The sequence below is a fragment of the Zootoca vivipara genome, chromosome 13, assembly GCF_963506605.1.
Source record: "Zootoca vivipara chromosome 13, rZooViv1.1, whole genome shotgun sequence".
Classification (NCBI taxonomy): Eukaryota; Metazoa; Chordata; class Lepidosauria; order Squamata; family Lacertidae; genus Zootoca; species Zootoca vivipara.
Genome location: NC_083288.1, coordinates 11,111,518 through 11,139,022, shown reverse-complemented (window position 1 = coordinate 11,139,022; position 27,505 = coordinate 11,111,518). Strand labels below are relative to the sequence as shown.

The following is a 27,505-nucleotide window of genomic DNA, read 5'->3' as shown; positions in this document are numbered from 1 at the left end:
GGGTAAAGTAAAAACACTGGAGAATCGCAGTGCCTGCTGTGGCTGCAGAGATGCGTAACTTGTAGCTCCTGCCTCCTCCATTGTTTTTGCTGCGTTAGAGGCACCAAAGTGACCTCTGCAGGGTGCAAGCCTGGGCAGCGTATATGGAGGTCCTGGTCTGCCCAGGACTACGACTACTACTAAATAGCAGCAGCTTTGAGGACAGTGGTCTTGGCTGCATTGGAAGTGATGGTGGGGGAACTCAAAGTCTCCCCTAGCACTCCCAACAAAGTCCAAATTGCCTTTCCTGTGCTGCTTAATGGCATGAGAGCAATAAATGTTTCCCCACCATTCAGCTCATGGCGAAAATCTAGACTGTGGGGAACAGTGGGCAGAGCTCTTCAGGGCTTGGCGGCCCACACCTAGAGCAGCAGAAGATGACATGCGGCTCAAGATGGGAGATCAATTCAGTTCTCGCTGAACTTACCTAATTCATATTTTTCTAAAACCACATGAGAAATGAAACACAGCCATCCTTCAAAACTGGCAGTGCACTTCTTCAGCCAACTAATACACGTACTAGTGTAAAGTGTGCATAGAAGGGCATATATTTTGGTGAAAATAATGCACCAAAATGCCTTATAGTAGGGAAAGTTGCTTGGCAACGTTGTGTATTAAAAAAAATGTGTTCTGCACAACAATGCTGGTGAATTTTCACAATAATTTTTTAAAAAAGAAAAGCAAAACAAAACAAAATGCAAACTGATTTAGAAATGTGGATTTACTGAATTTAAGACTGAAAAATTAAAAGCTGAGAGAACGTGGGACTGGCATATTTACCTATCCGTACATGCACCTCATAGGTTGCAGGATTTCCCATCTGTGCTATGGAATCTCATGGTTTGAGCTGCCTTTTAAGGAACAGCTGGTCTTCCCTGCTTTTCCTCAGTGGTTTACAGATTGTAGGTTCCAGATATAAAATGAATTGGGACCACAGTGTGGGGGAAAGCAAGGTTAATCCTGCCCCACCCTGTGCTGTTTTCCTACTGAAAATCCTCCCCAGATGCTAAGTGCAGCAAATAGCATTTTCTGGTGAAATATTCATGGGGGAGAGGAGGATTGGGGAGGGGGGTTAACCCAGGGCCAGCCTATGACATTTTAGTGCCTAGGGGCAAAGGACAAGATGGCTCCTCCTCTTCATTCTGTGCACAGTCGCAGTGGCAGCTAGGAACAACCACTGCTTCCTCCAAGCAGAGGCAGATTTAGGGGAGGACAGCTGGCTTGGTCGCACTAGGCAAGGAACCTTGGGGGTGTCGCAGGGGAAACCTCAACTGTTATTCAGAATGGAGCGTGAGAGGCAGGGGGCACAAGGCTCTACTGAAATTTGAGGCGCCAAGGCCCGCCACGGCTCCAGGCTGCTGTCACTTGAGGCGGTCGCCTCATTCTCCCTAACAGCTATTTTAATAAAACATCAGAACATTATTTAATAAAAATAAAAATGTTCTGACTACAAGGTGAGGAGGGCGTAGAGAGACCAAGGATATGAATTCTGTGATTATGCCTTCCTTCTGTTGTAGGGTCTTGGGATATCTGTCTTGCTGCTGTCAGTAGACAGGATCCCCAACCAGTGTGGCCACCGGGCTGACCAAATCTTGTGATTTTGTACTTATTGGCATAACAGGATCCTCACCTTTCCTCTGCATTCACCCACAAAATACTAGAGTAGGTAAAGTTATACTTTTTTAAAAATCATTTTTATTAATTTTCCAGTAATAACAGCCAATCAACCTATAATCATAATCATATTCCAATTAGAAAAACAAACTAAAACAAAAAAATCAAATTATATTCCCAATTATTTCTTATTAATTTTTTTTATTAAAAAATAAAAATTAATAATTGATAAAGTTATACTTTTAAATTGGAACAATTGCTGTATTATACCTTGGGTTTCTTTTTAAAAAATAATTAAGTACAAACAATACAAATAAACAATGACAAAGAAGAAGAGGTCATTACAGAAAGTTGTGTTAGCACAAGCAAGGATCAAAACACGTAAGGTATCCAAGACAACAACAAAAAAGTCACAAATATTATCCCAAGAAGACTCTTCCCAAGTGATCTATGTGAAAAGGGCCGTTTTATGCACGAGTTTCTGCTGTTGGCATACAAAGCACAATGCTATTTCAGGTAGTACACGGAGTCTGCTTCGTGGTTTGACTAAGCCTTTGGAGAAATGGGTCTGAGGTGTAATTTTTCTTCCAAACTGAGATGCCAAACTCACTGCTACCAAATTTCTTCAGAATCATTTCCTGGAGCCAGGGGTGCCAACTCGAATAAAATATTTGGGGGGTGGGAGGCTGGTAAGCCCTGCCCCCCATAATTGATCACATGATGTAGCACACGCACACACACACGCGCACACACACACACCATTTGAATGGCAATGCCCATCAACTCCCTCAAATATTTTATTGGGGCAGGCGGCGAAGGGACATGGGCCCCTAAGAGTTGGCTCCTATGCCTGGAGTTTTCCATTGCTGGGCTATTTCAAACCTGGTGGTTATTATCAAGAAAAATAACCCAGTTCCTTATGTGAAAGGTCCTTTTGCACCCCATGAAAAATGGATAAAAGTAATAGCCTGTGGTGTGCAGTCATCATTTGTATTGTGATTCTGGGTAGCTCAGCTCTCCACCCCATCATTCTGCCCAGACACTAAGGTCCAGTGCCGAGGGCCTTCTGGCAGTTCCCTCGTTGCGAGAAGCCAAGTTGCAGGGAACCAGGCAGAGGGCCTTCTCGGTGGTGGCGCCCGCCCTGTGGAACACCCTCCCATCAGATGTCAAAGTGGAAAACAGCTACCAGATTTTTAGAAGACATCTGAAGGCAGCCCTGTTCAGGGAGGCTTTTAATCTTTAATTGATTATTTTATTCTTCTGTTGGAAGCTGCCCAGAGTGGCTGGGGAAACCCAGCCAGATGGGCGGGGTATAAATAATAAATTATTATTATTATTATTATTTGCACCCCATGAAAAATGGATAAAAGTAATAGTCTGTGGTGTGCAGTCATCATTTGTATTGTGATTCTGGGTAGCTCAACATAAACACACCTGGCAACCTTGCAGTCCCAACCACATGTGGCCAATGTGTTTTTCCTTCCACATCCCTGCCAACACCATGGTGCAGACTATGGATGGGGAACTGGTAGCAGCAGATGTTGTTGACATCCGGTTCCCATCATCCTTGAACATTGGCCAGGCCAGCTGGGGATCTAATGGGAGTCAGGGGTCCAAAACATTGGGGAGACCACAGGTTCTCTTACCTGTGGCCTAGGGTTTGTAAGCACTAAGTTGGGGACTTCACCCTCATCTGCAAATATTACACTTGCTAGTAGTGGCAAAGGTGCTCTAAAATATGGTGTTAAGCTGCACTCGTCCTGCAGGGGAGGTCCTCGAGGCATCAGACACCAAATATAAATTAATATTTTGGTTGCCAAATTATACGCGTTAAGTAGCTGGCCCAATATTTGGTGGAGGGGCATAGAGCTCTCATCTTCGCACAGTAACATCCCCATTCCTGTTATGCTTAGCTTTGATTTATTCTTATAGTGTAAGTTAAACAATATATTCGAATAGCTCTCTTCACTGAAATTAGGATGGACGCTGAGTTGCACCTATTTGGGTGGATCATAGAAACATTATAGTTAATGTATACCTGCTTTACCACCTTGTGATCTGTTGCTAAGTGTAACCTAGAAGTAGGGTGGTGGTGGTCTGTGATTCACATACCCTTGAGGGGAAAGCCCTCTCCTCCCATTACCCACATGGGAGTGTCACTGTTCATGCACCATTGCTCTGCACTACATGGAACAGGTTTATTGATGGTGCCTAGTAGCCAGCATAAGACAAGGGGTTGTACTAGATGACTCTTGAGCGGAACTCTTGAGCAGAACTTCGGCCCTCTAGATGTTTTGGACTACAATTCCCATCATCCCTGACCACTGGTCCTGTTAGCTAGGGATCATGGGAGTTGTAGGCCAAAACATCTGGAGGGCCGCAGTTTGGGGATGCCTGCTCTTGCGGTGCCTTCCAGCTCTACAATTCTATCATTCTATGATCTTGCTTCATTTGGAATGCTTCAGCATTGTGGTTCCTAGTTGCAAAGCACCACTTGCATTCATTGCACCAACGCAATTTTCTTGCAACACTGACATTAAGCCAGTGCTTTGTAAGATTGACCTAGTGCAGCAGTTAGTTCCCACTGGCCTCAATTTTTTTGGCCATGGATGCAGCAAGGCTTCTGGGCTGCAAGTATATGAGCAGCACTTCTGTACAAATGCATGCTCTAAAACAGGGACATTGGAATCTGCCTTATGTCGAGTCAGACCATTGACTCATCTAGTTCAGTGTTGTCTACACTGAATGGCAGCATCATTCCAGACTTCAGACGGGAGACATCACCAGCCCTCCCTGGAGATGATGGGGATTGAACCTTGGAACATCTGCATCCACAGCTGTTGCTCCACCACTGAGCTCTGGCCATTAGAGGACTGTGGAGTCAATTCATTAATCTATTTCCCTTTATTCTGACTGATGTATATATTAAGCAAAGTTGGGTTGCTTGCTGCAGTTATCAGTATGCGTTTAACCGTAACCTTTTGCAACAGACTGCAAAATTAAAACCGAAAGGATTCCATATTATATTTTAAATGTGATTCTTTTGAATTGTTTACCGCTTCTTTCAAGAATCGACAAGTTGTTTTCAGTTTATATCAATGCCTATGCTGTGTGCCCAGCTCCTCCTTATGTAAACTATTTTTTTGTTGTTGTATATTTTAGAGTGCAGGCTGTTATATTATTATCTTGAGTCCTGATGTAATAGTTTGTACTTTCCCTTTTATGAAAGCATGAACAAACAATTAAAAAATAAATAGTTTGTGAGAAACCCCAAACCTTTAAAATCTTTCAATTTGTTTAGAGTATATGTAATAGACACAGATGCCTAAAACGTTTCTACAACTTGACAGGCACAGTGAAAGGGAGCCTGCAAAGATCTCTGTAACTGTGCTAAACACAAGAAATACATGTCTACTCCAAAGTAAGTCCCATTGAATTCAGTGGGGCTTACTCCCAGGGAAGCATGCCTGGGAAATACAACCTTAGAAATTGACTTATAGTACAATTTCTAGCTTTTGACTGAATCAAGTTAGCTTTTCCCAGTGCTTTTTCTTTTCCTAAAAAATGCTTAGGGGTACTCTCATTTTGACTCAAGAAAACAACCATTTTATAGTTCAAATCGGGGGAAATAAATACAGTAAATGGACAAAAGTACAAAGATTCACAAAATGTTTAGGGGTATGCATACCCCTGCATCCCTCCAGAAAAAAGCACTGGCTTTTCCTAATCTTAACATCTGCTACATATTAGCTGAACATGTTTGGAAATTCACAGAGGTGGGAAATGCTTTTTCCACAGGTACAAACACTCATTAAGTCTACTGCTAATTTATACTGCAGCCTTCTCACAAATGCATCGGATCACACACTTCCTAACCTCAGAACAAGAACTTAAAGGCCAGCCTGCACAGCAAAATGGGATCACTATGTTCCATTCATTTCCTCAATTTACTGAGTTCTTTTGAAAACCCCAGGGGCTTGGAGTAATTTTACACATAATGCCTCCTAGTAGAATTCAAAGCTGCTGCCTGCTGAATTAATGCTGAGCTAAGGCAATTTATTACTTAGTCCCTGAATCTAAGGGTACATCTGCACTGGAAACCTGAACTGGTTTTATACTGGCTGCCATCTTCCTCTATGAGGAACCCTGGAAATTGTTTTGAGAAGGTGTGGGAAATTCTGTCAAATAATTCCTAGTTCTTTTACAGAGATACAATCCCACCCCCCTTCTACAAATGCTGTTGAGTTGCCCAATTCTCCAAGTTGCACACAACATCTGGAATCAACAGCAGTCTTGGCCTGGCTGAAAATAATTCTTATTCTTACTGGATTGCTGTAGACTGCCACCTGCTACTTCTTCCCATTTTACCAGTCATTCCTAGCATATGTGGAAAAACCTAGACTTACACGCACTGAGTAGATGAGACAATATTGTGAGCTCTCTGGAACTCACACTTCTAGGTTGAGAAGTAAGAGCTTGAGGACATGTCTAGTTATGGCTGCAGGGAGTTGCTAATAGAGTCCTCCTGACTACAGGCACCTTGGCAACCCATGCTTGAGGAAATTTGTATGGCCAGCTCAAAGAATTTTGATGTTCATGTTAAGAACCTTGTCCATGATTTGACAAACTATATCCTCTTGCTCTCTCTTTCTTCCTTTCTATGAAGGATTGGTTTTCTTGTTGCCTCCTCACCTAAGGACAACCTTCCTTCCCAATATACCATCTTAGAGAATTCACTTCCTATGGCCGTAGAGTTTTGAAGATCTTCCTCTGACAAAACATTCTTCCACAGTTGCCAGTGTGGTCGCAACTCATTCAACGTGGCCACATACAAAGAGGTATCTGCAAGCCATACTATCAGCCATGTTCATGCCAAGTTCCAGAGAAAATTCAGAGATTCCATTTTACCACCCACTTGCTGAAATGCCACCCCCTAACCTCCGTAGACCCCCCTGCCTCAAGGTAAAGGATTCTGAGCCACTTTGGACTTCTCACCTGTTCGCCAACCTTGGGACAAGCGCTGGTGTAGACTCTGCCGGGCACTTTTGGCTATGAGAGCTGCCAGGTCTTCAAAGTTCAAGATGAACATGATGACAACTCCTTCTTCATTCTTGACTGGGACCACATCCACCAAACAGCGTATACAGGATGCTGCCATGAAAAAAAAAACACGACACAACGAGTGAAGACGAGATGGAGAAGAAGCTCAGCCAGCAGGGAATGCATCACCCAGCCACCCCCAGTGGCTCAAATCTGATTTTTAATGACGTCATTGTATCATCACCATCTGTTTATTTGTATGCCACTTTCCCACAAAATTGTGCCCAAAGTGGCTCAAACATCTCATGTGATCAATTAAGTACAATGTTCTTTTTTATATAAAAAAAGCATATTATAAACAATGAGAAACAATAATATCAATAATAATAATAATCCATGCACATTTTATTTGAATGCATAAATCAATTCCACACTGTCCCCAGCTTCCCTCAGTGTTCAAGAAGCTGTATATGAGATAGGGTTGCTGTGTTCTGGTGAAATATCCCAGTGCCAATAGTTTGGAAATAGCACAAACTTGCAGCCTACAGAAAACAAGCTGCACTGATGTTACAAGAAACAAACACAGTATATTAGCTAAAGGGAGGAACTGGTGCTGTTTTGCATCACAGTCACAAGTTATATGTCCCTATGGATGGTGCTGTGACACTGGTACTGGAGGAAGTGCAGTGATGCTCTCTGAGAGGACGGGTATTGCAGCCAAGACCTCTTGGTAAATTGATCTTTATGTATGATCATGTATGATGATGTGTAGACAGGAGAAGGACAACAGAAGGATGACTCTCCCCTAGCATTCTCCTGCAAAGTCCCCACCATAGCTGCCAAGTTCTCCCGTTTTTTAAGGGAAATTCCATTATGCTGAATAGGCTTCCTCGCGAGAAAAGGGAAAACTTGGCAGCTATGGTCCCCACCCCAAAACGTATTATCATGTGGTGAATTCAGCAGAGCCTCACATTCTGAAAAGCACCACCTTATTTAAAAGTCAGCCAGGGTTGGGGAACCTATGGCACTCTGGATGCCACTAGACTCCAACTCCTATCCATCCTGGATGGAGCAGACGATGACCAGGGATGACAGAAGCTGTAGGCATAGGCAAACTCCGGCCCTCCAGATGTTTGGGACTACATTTCCCATCATCCACTGGTCCTGTTAGCTGATGGGAATTGTAGTCTCAAACATCTGGAGGGCCGGAGTTTGCCTATGCCTGCTGTAGACCACAACTAGATGGCAGCATCCCTGCTCTATTAAGTGTTCTGTTGTGGCTGCTTCACGCAGTTCTTTGAACCCCATGACCAATGAGCTTTGCCATGAGAACATAGCCAGCTAATTACTCACTGGAGTTAATGAAAGTTATGTCTGATTAATTTTTTAAAAAAAATAACAAGGAGGCAATGAGAGCTACCTCTAATGCAGGGCTTAGATTTAAAAACCAAGTAAAGCAGCTTCTTGTTAGGGCTCTCAAGTAACCAAGGAAGCCTTTCTTTAAAAATAAAAGTAGAAGAGTAGTCATAGTAGCAGTATTTTGGCTCACAACTAAGCAGCTTGAATCACAACACAGCACAAAACAGCTCAATGATTACAGTCTCTCTCTGATGAACGAAGTAACATGTGAAATAGTCCTTGCTTTGGCATGTTATCTTTCCTACGTGACAATGATTTGCCTGTTCATTTGTGCCACTATGGCTGAGGTGATGGTAGTAACAGATGCTACACAACAGATGCTACACTATTACACACAACCGAACAAAACGCACTCTCAGGGCCAAACAACATGTGATGCTTAGATGTGTCCTTGTACCTAAGTGTGTGTGTTGTTCATATATATATATATATATATATATATATATATATATATAATGCAGATTGTATTATATCGCATGACTGCATGAAAAATTCCAAAAGTTTCAGAGGCAAATATTATTTTGAACTACCATACCTACTATATGGAATTTGACAAGTGGACAATGTACAAAATGTATACATCTGTGCCCTTACTATGAACAAAAGACTGATATTGCTGCCTTGGAAAGATAAATGTACGGCTCCATTTATTCAATGGATTTATACGATCTGAAGAGAAACCAGAGTAAATTCAATGGATTGAAGACCTCACTACACTTGCCACCGAGGGGCGCCGACTTGCCCCCCACATTGAGGGGGCCCGGCGTCGTGTGACACAATGCACCCCTACACACATCACGTGAGTGGTTGGGCGGCAGTGGGGGGAGCGCAGAAGGTGATCTTAACCCTCTGCACATCCTGCCCCTGCCTGGCGCACCAGCACTGCCTGGAGGCAGCGGGCTGAGGGGGATAGCAGCCCCCTCAATATTGGGGAGGCTGAGCCCCCTACCCACAATTATTGAGAGGGCTTAACCCCCTTCCTCCCCCTGTAGTTGGCACCCCTGTTGCCACCTATGAGCGGATTGCTTATACACGTACTTTGCATGGACAAGCATATTGAAATTTGGAACTCATTGATACAAAATACAGGTTTCAAAAAATGTAATTGTTAACGGCAGTGGTACCTTGGTTGTCAAACTTAATCTGTGCCGGGAGTCCATTCGAGTTCCAGAACCGTTGGAAACCTAGGCGTGGCTTCCGATTGGCTGCAGAAGCTTCCTGCACTCAATAGGAAGCAGCGGAAGCCGTGTCGGATGTTTGGCTTCCGAAAAATGTTCGCAAACCAGAACACTCACTTCCAGATTTGCGGAGTTCAGGAGCCGATTTGTTCGGGAGCCAAGCCGATCGACAATCAAGGTACCACTGTGTTAAGAATTCTTACAGTGATATACTATATATGGGGTTCCACCCCCTTTCCCCCTTTTCTTTTTATTTTCCTCATTTTTAAAAAATACCACCTTATATGTAAAGCAAAAATAAATCAGTAACTTTTACTTATTTTACTTCAAATAAGTATCTGAAGATGTGTGCATCCATGTGAAAGCTTATACCCAGAACAAACTTAGTTGGTCTCTAAGGTGCTACTGGACAATTTTTTAATTTATTTTGACTGCGTCAGACCAACACGGCTACCTACCTACCTGAATTTTAAAAATGCAGATTGCATCAACTGATAATTAATCAGAGCTGGCATGGAAGAGGGGTGTTAACCTTTACAACGTCTTATGTGGCCCGGAGGAAAACACCAGTTCCATAGCTCTGTTTTTTGTTGCCACCATCCTCTCCTTTTAGTGCCACTGTCATCTGTAGTTTGGCCCTCAGCCTTAAGGTGCATCTAAAGCAGGAACTATTTGGGGGTGGGGTGGTGGCTCAATGGCAGAGCACCTGCTTTGTATGCAGAAGGTCCCAGGTTCAATCCCTGGCACCTCTAGGGAAGGCTGGGGGACACAGCAGCACTGTGTAAACCAGGGTTTCCCAAACTTGGGTCTCCAGCTGTTTTTGGACTACAGTTCCCATCATCCCTGACCACTGGTCCTGCGAGCTTTGGATGATGGGAGATGGGTCTCCAGCAGTTTTTGGATTGAAAGGTAAAGGACCCCTGACAGTTAAGTCCAGTGGCAGATGACTCTGGGATTGCGGCGCTCATCTCACTTTACTGGCCAAGGGAGCCGAAGTTTGTCCGCAGACAGTTTTTCTGGGTCATGTGGCCAGCATGACTAAGCTGCTTCTGGCGAAACCAGAGCAGCGCACGGAAACACCGTTTATCTTCCTGCCAGAGCAGTACCTATTTATCTGCTTGCACTTTAACATGCTTTCGAACTGCTAGGTACGCAGGAGCTAGGACACAGCAACGGGAGCTCACTCCGTTGCGGGGATTCGAACCGCCGACCTTCCGACTGGCAAGCCCTAGGCTCAGTGGTTTAGACCACACCGCCACCCGCGTCCCTGTTGCAGACAATGCTGAGCTACATGGGCCAATGGTCTGACTAACTGCACTGGCAGAGGACGACCTGCCCTTTGACCTGGCAAGAAAGAGCTGCTGGACCAAGTGGGGAGCAAATGAAGAAATCAAGACTAGACAGGATATTCCTTCTGCCCTTCTCCGCCCAGTCTTCCCCCCCGCAATGCATCTTCCATGGTCAATCTGGCTCCTACCAGTGACACAGTTAGTTGCCGGGTTGTGTAAGGCACATATTTCTTATCTCAACAGCTCAAGCAATTGCACAGGGGGCAAGGCTTAACACAGCACCCGACCCTATGTAGTGCTGATGCTATGCTTTCCCTGGCAGCGCTCTCTCTTCATCTGTCACCGCTGCAGCAGGAGGAGAGCGGATGAGATTGCTTTTGCCCATGCAGTTTTAAAGAGCTCAGGTTCTCATAGCCAGGAGCAGATGGCCAGCGTCTCAGAACTTCAAAATCTACAGTGACGTCAGCTACACACAATGCAAGTTGCTGCTGGAGGGGGGGAGGAAGGGGGGGTTGAATCCATTTAAATCCAGGCTCTGTGATTTTAAAATCTATTTAAGAACCAGGTGGTTTAAAAGCCGGGGGGGGGGTTCAACGATGAAATTAAGTATTTAGGGAGCGGGCTTTAGCACATCATAAGCGAGAAGCACATAGCAGCCTCAATCACGGTGGCTTTCTTGTTTTGATTTATTGTTTTAGCTAAAGATTATAATGGGAAAAAATTAGCAGTCCACAAAAGGCTCAAAATATAGAGGTCCAAGTGACTTTTTACAGGCTTTATTAGGAAAAAAACATATGCTGCCAGCAGAGGGCACTGTCTCCAGGGAAAAAATGGTGGAACTAGTCATAGGAAAGGTTTTATCAGTAGTTGTTAATATCTGCAGCATTGCTCAGTACCTGGGTGCACAAGTCAGCAGTAGCGCTCTGTTTAAAGCACCCCAAAAACTAGGGGTGAAGGCAAAAGGGCTTTGGGTGGCACAGATATCTCAGCTGGAACTTTTTCCGGTTTCCTTCTCTGACCATCCACTGGCTCAGGCAAGGTCTGATTTACGTACGGTTGCCATACGTTCAAAATTTCCAGGTCATACCTGTAATACTGCAGTCGAAAGCAGTGTTCAGGCGGAAATCTGGATGTATGGCAACCCATGTCAGCAGTGTTGTTTTTGCCAATTTCTCTGAAAAATAGCTCAAAAACGTCATTTTATTAAAAGCAATTTTTCCAAAAAAGCTCAACAACTTTTGTGTCTGGATTTTCATTTTTTGAAATATGGCAACTCTAGATTTATGGAGCCCCTGTTCTGATTCTGAGTGATGCCTGATAAGTGATGGTAGGGATTAATAAAAAAAAACCTGGCACCTAAATTTAGGGAATGGAACTAGATCTCAAAACAAAACAAAACACAAAACAACCAGAGGTCCCAGGGTTGACAGAAAGTTAGAGAAAGGGGCAAGAAGGCTAAGTCATCTCTCTTGTGTTCTGCTTCCCCATCTACTTCCACCCCTGAGAAACTGAAAATGCAGTCCTTGGGGGGCTATTTTCCTTAGGACGAGAGAGCAAAAGATTGTAATGATGGCTTGGAAAGGAGCACAGCAGGCAACAGCATGCAGAAATTGGTGCAGGGTCCAAGTACAGCACACTAGATGGCTTTTTCGTCATCCTCAGTTTCCAGCATTGCAAAGTCTCCTTCAGACACCAGTGCTTCTTCCAGCTGCAGCTGTGCCTTCTGAGAAAGCCTTGCTATGTAGCCGAGTAGCCAAAACAAATTGTAAGGCTTCCTTGCTTAAGTGACACAGGCATGTAATCAACCTTGATTTACTCCCACTATTAGGTTCCATCCCGAATGAACAAGAGCTCCAGGGAGAAAGTGAAGCCCCTACACACAACGAAATGCCTTTTCCCATCAGGATATTTTTAAAAAGTGTAAGGGGCAGCCAAGGATCCATATTTTGTTGCACTAGAAAAACCCAGATGAGCGAGAGATAGGATGCAAGGGAAGAATATAAAGGTGTTTTATTCTGATTCAGAGAGAGCAGCCCAGTAGATTGATAAGCCATTTTCTGGCTCAGTTCCTGTGATGTTAATGAAGCAATCCCCATAGGATGGCACACTGAGAAATGCTGGGAAAACTTAACTTACATAGGAAGAGTGTGCAGTGCACGGCAGGCTGTTTACAGGAAGGTTATCAAGACTAGAGAATGGGATGGAAAGAAGAGGATAACCAAAACAGCAATTAAAGCAGGAAATAGATGGAGGAAAACTAATTGATGTCGTCAGGAAAGGTTTGGCTTCTTGGATCATGGTCTCCACTTCCTGGAGGAAGGACTTCGAGAAGAGATGGGCTGCACCTTACAGCAGCTGGCAAGAATGTGTTTGTTAAGAGTCTCGTGAAACTGATCAGGAGAGTTTTAAACTAAGTCCTACAGGGGAGGGAGAAAACATTAACAAAGGACAGGGGACCACCTGGATGGAACTGGGGATAATAGTTTCATTGATGCACAGGAATCTGAAGTGAGCCTACATAAATCTGCTAAAGGACAGGAAGCGACAATAAGGAAGCAGCTGGAGAAGAAATTTGATTCAGTTCACCTACTGTTAGGCAAAGTGAGGCAACAGCTTCAGGCAGCAGATGCTAGGGGACCCGCGGCAGCCCCCTGGCTGTACCTCCCAAGGCTCCCCAGACCACTCCACACTTTTGGCATGGAGAAAGTAGATAGAGAAAAGTTATTCTCTCTCTCCCATAACTCTAGAACTCACAGACGTACAATGAACCTGAATGTTGGAGAAGAGGATTTTGGAAAGATAAAAAGATCCAGCAGGACTTTCTTAAGTTCTTAAAAAACGTCCTCCAAATGACAACCAAAGCAAGATTGTTTTTTGCTCTTGCCACATTCAGACCCAGGAGGAAACCATAAGAGACAGAGTAGGAATCTCAGGGCTCATTCAGACTTCTGTTTGCACAGCGATTTCTAAGCATAGGTCCATGATTTCCAGAGTGCATGTGATTTGTTCCACCGCTTTCCCCAGGAAAACTCACTGTTTCCTGCTGAATTGGAACTAATGTCAACCCGATTGACGTTTGTTCCAATTCAGTGATAAACAGTAGGTATTCCTGGGGAAAGCAGCGGGATGAAAAAAAAATAAACCTCTGAAACACAGAACTAGAAATCTGTGCCTAGAAATCGGGGCTCAAATGAAAGTCTGGATAGGGCAAAGGAAAAGAGGTATTCCTTTGGGCAAGTATGTAGGCTCCAAAACTAGTCAGTTCAAAATAATAATAATAATAATATATTATTTGTACCCCGCCCATCTGGCGGGGTTTCCCCAGCCACTCTGGGAGGCTTCCAACTGAATATTAAAAACAGTACAGCATCAAACATTAAAAACTTCCCTAAACAGTCACCCATTTCCACCACCCTTCTGAGTGATACCCCCTCCCCACCCTTTCCCTACATAAGCACCTGGGGACTTCTGCTTCAGTGTATCTGAAGAAGTGTGCATGCACACGAAAGCTCATATCAAAATAAAAACTTGGTTGGTTTTTAAGGTGCTGTTGGAAGGAATTTTTTTATTTTGTTTCGACTACGTCAGACCAACACGGCTACCTACCTGTAACTTCCCTAAACAGGGCTGCCTTCAGTTGTCTTCTAAAAGTAAAATAGTTGCTTATTGCCTTGACATCTGCTGGGAGGGCGTGCCACAGGGCGGGTGCCACTACCGAGAAGGCCCTCTGTCTGGTTCCCTGTAACCTCACTTCTCGCAATGAGGGAACCACCAGAAGGCCCTCGGTGCTGGATCTCAGTCCCGGGCTGAATGATGGGGGTGGAGACGCTCCTTCAGGTATACAGGACCAAGGCATACTCAGATGAAATACAAGCCAGATGCTGGAGTTCTGATTGTTTCCAACGGCCTCACATCGTAGGAGGTGAAATGACACACAGTCTTGTGTACCAGCCACAGCTTCTAAAAAGGTTATTCAGGGGCACATTAGAGTACACAATCTGCAGGTTTCTTTAAGTACAAACACATCTACAAACACTTGCTGGGAGCTCATTCGCATCTTCTCTTTTCCATTTTTGGACGGTATTTGCATTGTTTTTGATGTTCCCAACACCGGAGTTTTCTGCCCACACCATCAAGCCTCCCTGGTGTCTGGCATATCACACCACCAGGGAGCAAAGGTGCTAGATCTCTCCTTCACTGCAATTAAAAAAGTTATTCCTGTTTTTATCATTTTTGACTTACAGCCAAAAGACAAATGCAAATTGTTTCATGTAGGGACTCCATTGGGTTGATCATCTTTGGCAAGTAGGTCGTCCTTATAGAATAGGCAGCACATGCACACACAATTCCCACAACAGACTGGAGATTCAGGAGGAATCATACAATTTGGTATTTGATGTTCTGAACCTTATGAAATAGAAGAGAGACTATGGTGTCCAATCACATGTTTTGGAGGTTGAATGTACTGTTATCAAGAATGCCAGATAAATTGCAATTAATCGGTAGGCACAGATTCTTTCCACACCAGGGTTCTTTATGCTGTGGAGTCATTGCTATTCCACAGTCAGCTTGAAGTAGAATTAAAACGGTGGTTCCATAAGCACTTAATTATAGCAGTACATTACCTATACTACATTGTCCCCCTGTGTCTGTAATGGACGGACTTCTGTTGTCTGCATGAAAACATAGACACACACAAGACATCTGGCTCAGGATTTACTTTTACTTTTTAGTGTGTTATATAATTCTTCAAGACAGAATTCACTTATGTTCAGCTAATGTAGGAATGTCAAAATACTAAATTCTGTGCTAGAGCCATAAAAATTCGGTCCAATCTAATTAGCAGTGTCCAAATATCCTCAGAACATCTTCAGGACTAGCTAAAGAGGATCCAGTGATATTAACTGCTGTAGTCTACCTCCCTAAGTAGTAATACTCCTTTTAATTAGTTTTCTTTTAACCAATTGTTAAAACTTATACTTATTGTCTATTTTTAGATATTCTTGTCTTCTTTTATTGTTTTTATGTATTGCATATTTATGTGTGCTGGTCAAGAACCGTAACAATAAATCAAATCAAATCAAAATCTATGCCGCCCTATACCCGCAGGTCTCAAGGCAGTTCACAACATAAACTCACAATATAAAAAGACAAAATACAACTGTTCTGGGGCACAATCATTTGTTATTGTTTAATTGTTTAGTCGTGTCCAACTCTTCGTGACCCCATGGACCACAGCACACCAGGTACTGCTGTCTTCCACTGCCTCCCACAGTTTGGTCAAACTCATGTTCATAGCTTCGAGAACACTGTCCAACCATCTCGTCCTCTGTCATCCCCTTCTCCTTGTGCCCTCCATCTTTCCCAACATCAGGGTCTTTTCTAAGGAGTCTTCTCTTCTCATGAGGTGGCCAAAGTATTGGAGCCTCGGATTCAGGATCTCTCCTTCCAGTGAGCACTCAGGGCTGATTTCCTTCAGAATGGTTAGGTTTGATCTTCTTGCAGTCCACAGGACTCTCAAGATTCTCCTCCAGCACCATAATTCAAAAGCATCAATTCTTCAGCGATCAGCCTTCTTTATGGTCCAGCTCTCACTTCCATACATCACTACTGGGAAAACCATAGCTCCCAAGAAGCAGGCATCTTTTAATTCTGTGACTGCTGTCACCATCTGCAGTGATCATGGAACCCAAGAAAGTAAAATCTCTCACTGCCTCCATTTCTTCCCCTTCTATTTGCCAGGAGGTGATGGGACCAGTGGCCATTATCTTAGTTTTTTTGATATTGAGCTGTGGACCACATTTTGCGTTCTCTTCTTTCACCCTTATTAAAAGGTTCTTTAATTCCTCCTCACTTTCTGCCATCAAGGTTGTGTCATCAGCATATCTGAGGTTGTTGATATTTCTTCCAGCAATCTTAATTCTAGAAATTTTACCATGTATATAGCCAGTCTATGTGAAGTTAGTTAAAGTCATAGAATCGTAGAGTTGGAAGAGACCACAACCCCCTGCCAAGCAGGAAACACCATCAAAGCATTCTTGAAATATGGCTGTCAAGCCTCTGCTTAAAGATCTCCAAAGGAGGAGACTCCACCACACTTCTTGGCAGCAAATTCCACTGCTGAACAGCTCTTACTGTCAGGAAGTTCTTCGTAATGTTTTAGGTGGAAGCTTCTTTCTTGTAGTTTGAATCCATTGCTTCGTGTCCGCTTCTCTGGAGCAGCAGAAAACAATCTTTCACCCTCCTCTATATGACATCCTTTTATATATTTGAACATGGCTATCATATCACCCCTTAACCTTCTCTTCTCCAGGCTAAACATACCCAGCTCCCTAAGCCGTTCCTCATAAGGCATTGTTTCCAGGCCTTTGACCATTTTGGTTGCCCTCCTCTGGACACGTTCCAGCTTGTCAGTATCCTCCTTGAACTGTGGTGCCCAGAACTGGACACAGTTCTCCAGGTGAGGTCTGACCAGAGCAGAATACAGTGGTACTATTACTTCCCTTGATCTAGACGCTATACTCCTATTGATGCAGCCCAGAATTGCATTGGCTTTTTTAGCTGCTGCATCACACTGTTTACTCATGTCAAGTTTGTGGTCTACCAGGACTCATCCATTACTACATTTTCTCTTTTGGTTGCTTTCTTGCTTTCATCTCAAGATCTCCTTGAGCATTTTGTTCAGGGGAACATTAGAATATCCCCAATACTAAATTACCTTTGGAGCCCAGTACCACCACCCAGAGTGATTCTGTGGAGGAATCTGCCCCTTTGGGGACTTCTAACTTGTGCTCTCTTTGAGTGACACCACCTCATTCCCTGTCCTTTCATGTCTGCCTCAAGAGGCAATGGAGTGTGTATCCAGGAGTGAAGTCAAACTGCTATGTTCGCAGCACCAAAGTGACCTCCCTGGGGCACAAGCCTGGTTTGCAGAGGGTCACAGCTCAGAGATAGAAGAGGGACAAAGCTGGGAAACAATGGGAGAAGCAGAGCAGAAACAGCTGGCTGACACGTTATCACTAGAGAGCATTCCAGGCCCCCCTTCTCCCCATACCCAGTGAGCAATGAAAGTAGGAGAGCAGAGAGCTAAGAGACAATTGGCCCTAGGCAGCCACCATAAGGGGGGGGGGGTGGAGCTGTTGACGACTGAGAAGGGAAGGGGAGAGGCGATTACTCGGAGCAACGCCATTACCAAAGAGGCTGCATTTCTACTCCTCTCTCTGTGAGTATTGAATAAAGACATGGGTAAGAGCTTCTTGTCTTTCCATTACTGGCAGCCTGCTATGAGGGAGGGGGATCGGATTCTCTGAAGCCTGACAGCAGTGTGGCTGGAAGTCCTGGGCTGCCCAGATGACAAGACGCCGCTCTCGGCCTCACTGGTGTGTTCAAAGGAAAGTGGAGCAAAAGATCTGACAACAGTTTGGCTGTAGGAGATGCTGGAAGGAGGCACATGAGGTGCCACCCATCTTAGGGACTCCACTCTGGTGGGGATATCTTTGAGAGAAGAAAGGGCTAAGGAGTAAACTACTGTATACTCTTCCTATAGAGTTTATATTCAGAGATAACCATGTCCCGCCAGTTCTCTCCATTCTACTCCTCTGCATAGCAAAACCATCTGTCCCCTGTGCCCAACACCAGGTGTCAACACTAAAAACCAGCATCCGGCTGGACAGGAATCCTGGAGAGGGAGAGAGAGTTGGCCCACAGCTATTCCCTCTCCCCAACCCACAACCCTGTCTTGGTATTGGGCTGAGAGCCCAGGTGGACACAGCTGAGAGACGCCGGCTCTTCCAAACTCATTTACCCAGTTTTCAATAATGCAAATCAGGTTGGGCTCTTCATCCATGATTAAATGGATGGTAGATATTTTATTATGGACTGACCTAAATGTGTCAATTTAATCAGGTAGAGTGTTTTCCATGAACACTTAAACCCATCTTCTACATCCATTCCTAAATTGTTCTTCCACATATATGTTTTGCAATCCCAATTCATGCAGTTATAATTCAATTATTAATCACCTCCTTTTGTTTACTCGACACTAATCTGCTGCATAACTTCAGGGAGAACTTAAAGGTGGCATAATGCAAAAAGCAGAGTCATGACTAATGACCCTGAAATGTTTCCCCTTCTAATTTGTATCAACAATGTATTTAACCTCATTAAGGGGGGAAATAAGTGCACCTCTTCTAGGCAGAAATATCTTCTGCCCACTTCCACAGATGTTTCTGAACCTTTCCTTTTCTACTTTCCCCTCAAGCTAAATTAATGTATCTTAGAACCTGGATAGCAAACATATTTCTCTTTTTTATTTTACTCATGGGTTTTGCATATAGCGGCAAGTCTCCTATGTATTGCATACTGTACTGAATATTAATCAGGGAATGCCTTACATGGAAATATTGGAAGAGAAGAGGTCTTCATTACCCACATTTTTGAACATTTAATGCTATTACACAATTTCTCTGTCCTCACACCTTGTGCTTTCCCAGATCCACAGATTCTGCATTAATACAGGTATTCTTCGTTGTAAAACGTAGCTGTCATGGGAGGGAGATGTCCAGCTGTTCCCCACTTTTAAAAAACTGTGCGAAATGATGGATTTTTAAAAGTACAATGTGGCCAAATATATACACCGCAGTAGTGCATCTAGGGAAAATGTAAGTTATTGCTCCTGTGTTCTTTAACAGCCCTCCTGATTGGTCCATAAACCAACTTGCCATGGCCGCAATCTGAAAACCCTCAGAGTAAATTGAAATCTTACAGGCGTTCATGCCTCCTTTGGTAAAAAAATATTGAAAACTCTCCTTGATCGGCTTCCGTGGTTAACATTTTTGTGAAATCTCTCCCATGCGAGAGGTTGATCAGTGGGGCTATACAAGGGTTGGGAAAATAAAACAATAATTTTGATTATTATTTAAATGGGTTTGGTTATTTTAATTTCGTGTGTGTGTAATTTATCAATTGTGTTGGTTGGTGGGTGGGTGGGGACAGGGGAGAAAGAGGGGGAAATCTCCCCTCCTTTAAAGCAAGCAGATCCAAGGCAGCTATGGTAGTTTTTCCCAGGCAAGCGCTGTCCTTTACTTCCACCCACACTGCAGATCAGCTCCAGCAGCAATGCAACCCCAGCCAACCAGCCACATTTTTAAACTGCTCCTCTGCCAGAGAAACTGCTAAAAATCACAGAAGAGGGTGGTGTCACAGGGCAGGAGTGACCATATTTTTTTAATAAAAAAACCCTAGGAACATGCTTTCGTTTTTTAGTAGCAGAAAAAGGTATTGTTAATTGCGTCACTTGTGAGAAGGGGGGAAAGAAAAGGAAAGGGGGTGGGCATAAACTCTGGCTGTTTACAAGCAATGAAGGAAACGGCTGCAGCGATGTGCAATGGTATAGAAACCAGGAAATGGCAGGGCACCATCAGCAAACACACTGGCAGCTGTCTCACTGACCAGCCCTTCTGCCACATAGAATGGACAGTGACCCTCAGGGTCCCTTCTGTGTCTCAAAAGCACTTTCCCAGTCCATGCTAGGAAGAGTGGCACTGCAATTTCTTTTGTAAATCAGAAAAAAAGTGTCAGAAAAAGATGAAAGGACAGCTTGGAAAACCCTTGATTGCAACGGTTTGGCGGCAACACCATCTGCAACCAGCGAAGGAATGTTTATTCATTTTTTTTACCCTTCCAACCCTCCAAAACAATCAAGGTGGGATAGCTCAGTTGGTGGAGCACGAGATGTCTAATCTCTGGATTGTGCGTTCAAGCCCCACATTAGGCAAAAGATTCCTGCATTGCGGGGGGTTGGACTAGATGACCCGTATGGTCCCTTTCCAACTCTACAATCCTATGATTCTACACGTGGCCTCCCATCTCCATTTTATCCTGAAAACAACCCTGGTTGGGCTGAGAGATAGTGACTGGCCCAAGATTACTCAATATGCATTATGGCTGAACAGGGGTTTGATCCAGAATTTTCCAGGTTCGAGCCTAACACTTGAACCGGTGCACTAGAAGATGCCAGCTTTGGGGAAAACAGCTAGTATGGAAGAATAAGCAATAGTGATGACACAGATACAGCAATTCCATAAGGGGATATAATTCTACATTATAAATTATTCTTAGTGATGGATAGACATGTTTATTAATTACACTTTCCTCATTCGGTATCTCTTTTATGAGTTTGGATCAACATTCTACAGCTTTGTAGGGGAAATTGAATAAAGTGTGTTAGTCCATATTTATGCTTGCTGATTAATTCCAGGCTGGCAATTGTGATAGCATGCCCATCGGATACCTTGACCTCAAACCCAAGGGAGTATTTGCTAATACTGTATATTCCCTCTCCTGTGTGCATCATCTTGTGAGACGTCAAACTGCCCAAAACGGCCCTTTAGGATATTGCTGCACCTCTAATGTCTTAATGGGAGGTTTTTCTTTTCCCCCCCTGGGAAACCTGTTCCATGATGTCAGGGGGACTCCCTACAGGGAGCCTCCCCCAGTCATCCTGACCAGCGCTTTGTGACAGCACAAGCAGTGAGTCGGGAGGAGGGAATGAGGAATGGAGTTGTTTGGAGAGAGGGCTCAGTGAGGTGTCTGAGCCCTGGCAACACTATGGAGAACAGAGAGTGCAGGAAGGGCTCAGAGACGTGTCAGAGCCCTGGCACTGCTCTGGTCGAGGGTCAGTGGATGAGGAACCCAGGCACAGCCCCAGCCAGCAAGAGGGGAAACCTCTCCTTCCAGCGCCCGAATTGAGGCACGTGCCCACACGTAGGGCGAAGGGGCGGCGTTTTGGAGTGCCCAGGCTTTTATGCTGGCCGAAAAGCAAGAAGCAGCCATTGCTGGGTTCTGAATCGGACTAGGCGGTCATGTTCTCTGTTATCTCTGCACTGTAAATAGTATGCACAATAAAACTCTTAAAGACGGTGCGGACTGGAGCGTCTTTACTCGAGAGTAGCTGCAACAATCCCCTGAAACAGCCACCAACAGGAATTCCCACGTAAATCCATTATATTCATCTTTTTTACACTAAAGGCTAGCTAGCTACAATCAGCTGCTGTTTAGGGTTGGTGTTAGCCCAAGACATTTTGCTGCCTGAAGCAAAGGGCAAGATGGCCAATCCATACACAGAATCCAAATAGGTAGGGAGCTGACTCTTAGTGGGACAATACCATCCACCATACTTGAGGGCAAAGGGCTAGTTTAGGATATGTACAGGGCTAGCTTAGGGCGAAAGTAGTGGGACTGCTGCCACCCCCTGGCATTCGCCTACTGAGCCAGCTGCCTCACTTTGCCTAACAGCAGGGCCGGCCTTGCTTAGGATAATAAGATCTACAGCTGAAGCATAATAGGGTTATTGCTAGGTCTTTTGCTCATTCACAACACATTTACATTTTAAAACACTTTCGTTCAGTCTTCCTCCCTTAAAACTTCTCCTAAATTGTGTCCATGATCTTATCTCAGACCCCTCCACGTGTCCCTATTTTTCAGAGACAGTCCTAGATTTACAGAAGCTGTCCCAGTTTCTGATTTGTTCCTGGAATGTCCCATTTTTTCCTTTGGACATATCTGTTTTCATGAGAGGGTATTGTAGGATGTCCCTATTTTCATCGGAGAAATGTTGGAGGGTAGGGAGTCGTCCGACCCCTGAGCCATCTGAAGGCAGCCCTGTATAGGAAAGGCTTTTAATGTTTAATGTTTTATTATGTTTTAATATATAGGGACGCGGGTAGCGCTATGGGTTAAACCAGAGAGTCTAGGGCTTGCCCATGATGGGGTGAGCTCCTGTTGCTCGGTCCCTGCTCTTGCCAACCTAGCAGTTCGAAAGCATGTCAAAGTGCAAGTAGATAAATAGGTACCACTCCAGCGGGAAGGTAAACGGAGTTTCCGTGTGCTGCTCTGGTTTGCCAGAAGTGGCTTAGTCATGCTGGCCACATGACCTGGAAGCTGTACGCCGGCTCCATCAACCAATAGAGCGAAATGAGAGCTGCAACCCCAGAGTCAGTCACAACTGGACCTAATGGTCAGGGGTCCCTTTACCTTTACCTATGTTTTAATATATGTTGGAAGCTGCTCAGAGTGGCTGGGGCAAACCAGTCAGATGGGCAGGATATAAATAATAATAAAAAAATATTATGGAAGAGGATGTCCCTATTTTCATCAGAGAAATGTTGGAGGGTATGTTATCTGCCATAACTACACTGCCTCAGCTCATGCAGATATAAATGAACACAGGGTGCCTTGCCCGCCCACCCACCCCCCAATGCTGCCACAGGCAGATAACAATGTGAGGACAGGTCCGCACTCCCTATTTAGTTTCCTAGCAAAAACATGTGGGCTTGGCCGTACCATAACACCAACCAATCAGAAACCAGAGCTTTGAATAACGACCCACTCAACAACTTCAATTCATTCTTTGGTGAATTGTGAAGTCTATTTAAACGGGTGACCTCAGAACAAGGTATTCTACCATCTATTGCACATCCACTGAGTCAGCTGGGTTTGCATCCTGTTTACTCCACTGGCGATAAATAGGTGGATTCTGTTTCCATCCAACCCTCCTTTACCACTTGACCTTGATAAAAGGACAAGCACTTAGCATTTAATAACATAAAATACCATCACAGTAGAGCTTTTGTGTGTCCCCCCTCCCCCCCCACTTGCTCAGTAGGATCAGGATTCTTCCAATGTATTTATCTGTATCATCGGTATTAAACTAATCAGGGAAACGGGAGTTTCCAGAGGCTGGACATGAGAATATGCAAATTAAAAAGGGAGCTATTAATCTTTCCCTGTGAGCTATTTTGAAATCTTTCCCTCCATTCATTCATTCCCAACGTCTATTGGCTTGCTAGAGGATTTAATCTCAAAGGCTTCATAGCAAGACTAAAGCTACGGTAAATCTATACCAGTGTTACATAATGGAAGCAACAGGGAAGAATGCCTGTAGAGGCCCTGATAGTTACAAGGAAGGATAGCATTTCCCAGATGCGATTAAGCATACCCAGTGGCTCATCAAAAACCAGCTGGGTACCGTCCTTAAATGGATTTTTATGGACATGGCCACTTTTCCAAGGCCCGCCACTCAAAACAGGTGAAAGTTTTTGCCTGCTTTGCCTGCTTTCTCTGGGTTTCAGAGAAACAACTAACCAATGCAACAAGTACATTATTGGGAATTGTTATTTCATGAAGTTTAGCCCCTGGCATGTATGGCTGGTGCTGCCGCTGCTGGTTAGGGGGTGAAAAATACCTTGTGATGTGTCATTTTCTTATCTATTGCTGTGGAAGTAATTGCTTGCTGGAGAGTAAAGTGTGTGTGGGGGGTCCTATTTCTGCCTGCTTTCTCTATTTTGTCACAGAGATGACTGTTGCTAGCTAGGCATACAAAAGCAAAGGAATTGGCCTTTACTTTTTCATTCCCCATGGACAAAGCTTGTTAAATTATAGGCAAATAGAGCATTCTTTATACCTTGGGGTGATTAAAAAAGGATTCACTTAATCTCCCCTTTTGTGATCAGTTTAACACAGGCATCCCCAAACTTTGGCCCGCCAGCTGTTTTGGCCTACAACTCCCATGATCCCTAGCTAAGAGGACCAGTGGTCAGGCATGATGGGAATTGTAGTCCAAAACATCTGGAGGGCCGAAGTTTGGGGATGCCTGGTTTAACACAACATACACGTGCACCTAACCAAGGATACTATGAAATGACAAAGAAATAGATCCAGATTTTTGTGCGTGCTCTACAGATTTCCTTTTTTTAAAAGGAACTGCTTTTAACTTTTTGGCAGAAATTCATGGACTTTGCAGGCAAGGTAGCTCCTTCCACAGGGATCATAGTTACCACATTTCAGATGGAAAGATGTAGTGGTTTTCCTGCAAGAGCAACCTATACAGTGTTGGGATTATTAAAAGGGGTCAATTTAATCACCCCTGTTGTTTTGTGAGCAATTTATATGAAAATGGTAGAGATCATACAGGTGCCCATAGGTAAGAAATTTGCTAAATTTCAGAAGCATTGATGGATATTTTTGGTGCTAGGTGCATTTCAATTTGATTGAGGGGTGAGAGGGATGCTGGATTCATTTCGCTCTCTCTTGTTTTGTGGGCAGTTATTTTAGTATGAAAATGGCACACATCGTATAGATGCTCTTAGGCAGGTAACCTGTAAAATTGCAAAGAGGTAGACATAGGGGCTAGGAATGTAATGTAAGAAAAACAGCAACCAGCTTCAAGTTTTTGGCACCAAAAGTAGCAGAAACTAAGTGCAAAGCTGATTTGACAGGAGTGGATATGTGGGCATGCAGCAGAGAAAGACGGACTTTAGCATCCAGCATGTTCCAACTATCACCACTACCTAAACTAGCAAAGAACAGTCTGCTTTTCTTCAACATTCCTTCCCCCAAACGCTGTGATGGAAAAGCCCTGGTAAAACAATGTCCTCTGATTAGAACCCAGACCCGTAAATTACAAAATAGCTCTCCCTTCTCCCTCTGGTGTATTCCATATTGGCCAAGTTTGGGGACAAATGTTTCAGTTTTTGCAGGCTCTCTGCAATGTTCTTTCAATGTCCAAGTCTCCAAAGCACCATTGATTGCTTCAGAGATCTAGCCTCATCTTGGAGAAGTTCCAAATATGCCTTAAGCACCTCACTTTGGTTCAGGTTTTGCCTTGGCACATTCCTACTAAACACCTATGGTGATAATGATATTACAAAATATTGTCACATTTTGTAAGGTTGTGTTGGCAGAGCCATTGGCTCTCTCATTCACAAGTGATTGATTGGGCTGTAAATCTTAAACAAAACTCAAGAGGCACTAGCGGTTTACAACAATGCCATTAGCAGCGGGGGTAGTCCCAGAAAAACAAACCAAATTGCATATTTAGAATGTATTACCGGTAAATGCGCTCATTCACATATGAACATTTTCAATGTCTAGTATTTCCCCCCCCTGCAGAAAAATTTGCTCATATAATAAAACTCACTTTATCTCAAAGGGCTGCTGGGTATATAAATACTGCGAGGCGTTTGGTTGACCAAGGCAGATGAGGAGGGTGGAAATTTGTGTTGTCACAGATTAGCTAATGATCCATCTCCTCCACAGGAAGTGTGGAAGGTGTACAATAAAACATTTTTTTGCACCTAGACATCTGTTCGTTTTCATGTGCACCATGCGTTTCCCTACTTGATTATCAGAGGGCTCAATCAATCAGCTATTTTGGTTTCCCAGCATATCCTGGCAATAATGATGCACTGAATATCTTCTCAGGGAGTGCGGGCGCGCGCACACACACACCCCCAATAAACCAACCCCACTCGCTCGGTTTCATAACCAGTGCAAGTAACATCACTCTGAAAGTCAAGGTCTGACCTTATCTCACCATTATACCAGTGGGCCTCAAAGAGATGGGATGGAGTATGTATTTTCTCTTTTCATTCCTATAAGACTGCAAGTAATTATCAGTTGCTATTGAGAAGTTGCAGGCTTATCTTATGCTGGAAATGTAGGGAACATGAGGGGTTATTCTATCATATGTGGTGGACTTGTACTAAAGTTAAAGCTTATTGGGATATGATATATAATGAACAAAAAAAATTCTTTAAAGTACATTTCCGAAAAGACCAGAGGGCTTCTTAGTAGGCATTATTGGGGATGAAATCCCAAAAAAGACCATAACATATTTCTTTACACCACAATGGCTACAAGAATACTTTTAGCTCAGAAATGGAAACAACAAGAAATACCAACACCAAGTGAATGGCAGATTAAGATGATGGAATACGCAGAACTGGCAAGACTGTCCCGGAAGATCCGAGACCAGCGAGACCAACTGTTCGAAAGAGACTGGAGTAAATTTATAATATAATTAAAAGAACATTGTAAAAATTTGACAATGCTAACAGGATTGATTTAAAGGCTTTGCAAATAGAACCTGTAACTTATTTACAATTACCTAGTATGTTGAATTAAGCAAGATAAAGTAAATATGAGGAAATAGAAATGTGAAGAAGGCAGGAAAGGTAATTAGAAAGCTATCTAGACGGAAGGGAGGAAGAAGTGGACTCGAAAGAGTCAGAATATATGGAAGGATAAGAAATGATGTTGTTTTTTGTACTGAAATGGGAAACTAATAAATATTATTGAGAAGTTGCAGGCTTATCAATAGGTGACCTCTAGTAGCCACCTAGGACAGAAATTTAGGTGAAGTACTTTTGTTGCAGCAGTAAAAGGAAGGATTTCCTCTCCTGAACTGTGCCCTAGAGCACCTTGCTGCTTAGCAAGAGAAAGGGACAAAACAATGATGGAGGGGTGGTGTCCTGGACGGGGTTGTAAGGAAGTGCCGCGCAAGAGGAAGAGGAACCCAGTATGAAGGACCAGTCTGGGTCTGGGGGTCTGTTAGGATCCAGGAGAGTCAAAGTAATTGATTCATGAAGCCCAGAAGGAGGTGGCAGGCAGGTATAGCAGTTGGAAATTTAAGGTGGTGGCAACCCATGTACTGGATACAGAGGGGAGATAGCCATAGCCTGAAATCCCGGGCTCTAGTGAAGAATTCTACGTTAACCGGATTGATCAGCTCAGCTTGTTCTCAGGAAACTATCCCACATCTACAGGTTTGCAATCCCATGTTTTAGAACCTGAAAGTAGGCCTGCAAACACTCAGCTGAGCAGGAACCCAAATTGAAACCAATCTTTCAGAACAGCCGACAGTTTCCCAACTTAGCGGTTGAGTTTACTGTTTTTGCGGCAGAGCGACTTTATTTATTAATGCCACAAAGACTTCTCTGAATGGAGGCGACAAGGAAGGTTCACGGCTTTATAAAAAAATATCCCTGGAACATTGAACCATCTCAAGAGCTTGCTGCGTGGTCGCTTGTCCTTCCCCTGTAACACAGAGGCATTAAAAATGTGCATTCAGTACATGGTGCTTGCCTT

The 27,505-nt window shown here is 43.9% G+C and overlaps 1 protein-coding gene and 1 non-coding gene across 2 annotated transcripts in view; one reads left to right on the top strand and one right to left on the bottom strand.

Moving 5' to 3' along the window:
• The window catches only part of KCNH6 (potassium voltage-gated channel subfamily H member 6), a 111,319-nt gene that overhangs the window by 50,273 nt on the left and 33,541 nt on the right, over nucleotides 1-27,505 (bottom strand). The window contains exon 3 of the mRNA XM_035135609.2: nucleotides 6,649-6,804. Coding sequence (XP_034991500.2) covers nucleotides 6,649-6,804 — 156 coding nt within the window. The remainder of the gene's footprint in view (nucleotides 1-6,648; nucleotides 6,805-27,505) is intronic.
• On the top strand, nucleotides 9,965-10,042 carry TRNAT-UGU (transfer RNA threonine (anticodon UGU)). Its single transcript has one exon. It is a non-coding gene; the product is annotated as a tRNA-Thr (tRNA).